We start from the raw sequence: 2,423 nt of genomic DNA, 5'->3' as shown, positions 1-2,423 counted from the left end.
GAATACTCGAATTCTCTCCACTCCTCTCCATCTCCATATTTGCTTCTAAACTGGGCTGTAGAGATTTGAAGGATCTTCCTCGATCACATAATGGGCACTTTTTAAAGAGAATGATCCATCAACCGACCCCTTCCATGATAAAACATCATTGCCAGCTTCAGGCATGGGGGCCAACATAGTAGTTAATCTTTGGAAAACCTCACTTGGGACTATGTTAGCCAAATGTTCAAAATCCCAAGCACCAAACGCTATCCACTCGGCAACCTTACTTTCCTCCTCCTCTAAGTTAAGACTTCTAAGATGTCTATCACTTACTTTAATCTCAGAGGAAATCCAATTGTTAGTAAAGAATTTGACGCAGAGACCATTTCTAACATTCCATTTCATATACGTCTTTCCACTATATCTTTCTGCCTGGACACAAATTTCCACAAGAGAGAATCACTACCGGCTGCTTCAAGCAAATTAACTTTATTTCTTAGCATGTACTTTTGCAATAAAACCTCAGCCCAGAGAGAAGAGAATCCCATGATCAAATTTTACGCAATTTTGGTGCCACACGCCCTACTCAAAGAAGATAAATGTTTAAAACCAAGTCCACCATAATCCTTAAGGAGTGTCAACTAATCCCAACCTATAGGATGGAATCCATGAGAATTGTTGCCTTTTCCCAATACAAAATTCCTCTATAACCTCTCCCCTTCCAAACAAATGGTCAGAAGTGACTTAGCAACAAACATAAGATAGAGAGGGATAGCACTAATGACTGGTTGCACTAAAGTAATCCTGATCGCTAGTGATAGGCAGTTCTCTTTCCAAGTGGACAGCTTAGATCTGACCCTATCAATGATGTAATGAAAAGTTTCTGATGATTTGCCCCCTTTGATGATTGGAAACCCCAGATAGTTCCCTATATCATATCAGTAGAGGTTCTCATACCAGTAACCTCCCTAAAGCTCATCCTGACATTATCTGGAACTCTAGGAGAGAAAAAGATGGAGGACTTACTCTGATCTTCTCCCCTGATGGTTGACAAAATTGTTCAAGACAATTCATCATACAATGGGCCTGGCATTCATTAGCGGCTCCAAACAGAAGCAAATCATCAATAAACATCAAGTGAAAAATGTTATGCATGTTATACAATAAACATGCACAAAATTTTTATAATGACCAGAAAAAATACATCATACCAAATAATATGTCAAATTATCCATAATTTGTTAATAACACAATCAAATTTGCTATACAGGAAGAATACAGTGAGCATGTATTTATATTTTGGTTTACAAATTTGAATAATAAATCTTTACAGACTAAATCAGACTTGTAAACATAAGAGGATTGCGGACTTCAATTTGCCCGTATTGAAATTCTCAGAAGCTGCGTTCCTTTCCATTGCAGAGCCATCTCGTTGCCATTATTGCCTTCAATCTTAACCTCATACCACCCTTCCATTCCTCTCAGCATTTCTCCAACTTCCGTTAATGTCTCTTCCCGCAAGCTTCCACCCTCTAACTCTATTTCTGATTGAACATTTCCACATTGTCTCATCTCCTCCCACCTCCGAAGCCAATCCTCACATGATATATATGGCGCCACGAATAGATTCTCCATAGCTGTTCTTGCCTCTGAGAATTGAAATGGGAAATTTGATTCTATGGATTCTAATAAAGCATGGTAATGCTCCAAATGGCCATTAAAGAAGGACATGAAATTGGTGCTGTTTCTCAGTTTCTCACAGGCTTCTCCATCACCAAAAGCTATAATTCCCTGTTGGAAGGTGCACTTTTGATGAAATCTTTTGCTACCCTAAGGAATTCCAAGACATGGTTCTACTTCGGACCCTCCCCATATGTGGAAGACCCGCCATGCAATTGAAGGCCACGAAACTTCTCTTTCCATTTCCATGCCCTCCTCTTTTGTTCAATTTCTTGAGATCTGTCACCAATTCCTCTATACTCTGTTCCTCCACCTTCAACTTCAAACCACATGATTTGGCATGCTCATACAGGTTACTTCTGGTTTCTTTAAATTTCCATTGGGTTGAAGCAAAATCAGCATCAAGATTGTCTCTTCTTCGTGTCTTATTGACGTCAATTTCAAAGTTTTGCGCCGTTGAGCGATAGCCTCCATCAATGGAGGCATTGACACCGTCTCCCATATCAAAGTCTATTATATGTATGACTTCTGAATCAGCTGGTATGGAATCCAGAATTGCTGAATTGGCCGCAAAATGAGCAGTTTTGCCGTGTGGGAGGCTTGGTAGATAGCCTTAAAAGCGTGGAGGAAGCTTTTGCTGGCCTCCTGTTTGATGAAAATCCCTTGCTCTGTAGCATTATGATTTTGGGACAAATTGAATGCCAGACGTTCAAGGGGATCACCAAGAGGGCTTGCTTTGTGGCTGATGCGTCTCAGAATCA

The 2,423-nt window shown here is 40.2% G+C and overlaps 1 protein-coding gene across 1 annotated transcript; it reads right to left on the bottom strand.

The window, feature by feature from the left end:
* Positions 1–1,353: 1,353 nt before the first annotated feature.
* LOC114718037 (nodulation-signaling pathway 2 protein-like) lies at positions 1,354–2,164 on the bottom strand. The gene is made up of 2 exons (XM_028903289.1): positions 1,847–2,164; positions 1,354–1,773 (listed from the first exon to the last, which is right to left on the bottom strand). The coding sequence occupies exons 1-2, from the start codon at positions 2,162–2,164 to the stop codon at positions 1,354–1,356; spliced, it is 738 nt and encodes a 245-aa protein (XP_028759122.1).
* Positions 2,165–2,423: the final 259 nt, after the last annotated feature.

This window comes from Neltuma alba, unplaced genomic scaffold, assembly GCF_004799145.2.
Source record: "Neltuma alba isolate B1F8T4 unplaced genomic scaffold, ASM479914v2 tig00002161_pilon, whole genome shotgun sequence".
Taxonomy (NCBI): Eukaryota; Viridiplantae; Streptophyta; class Magnoliopsida; order Fabales; family Fabaceae; genus Neltuma; species Neltuma alba.
Note: the sequence above shows the minus strand (reverse complement) of the source record. Positions and strands in the feature narration are given on the sequence as shown.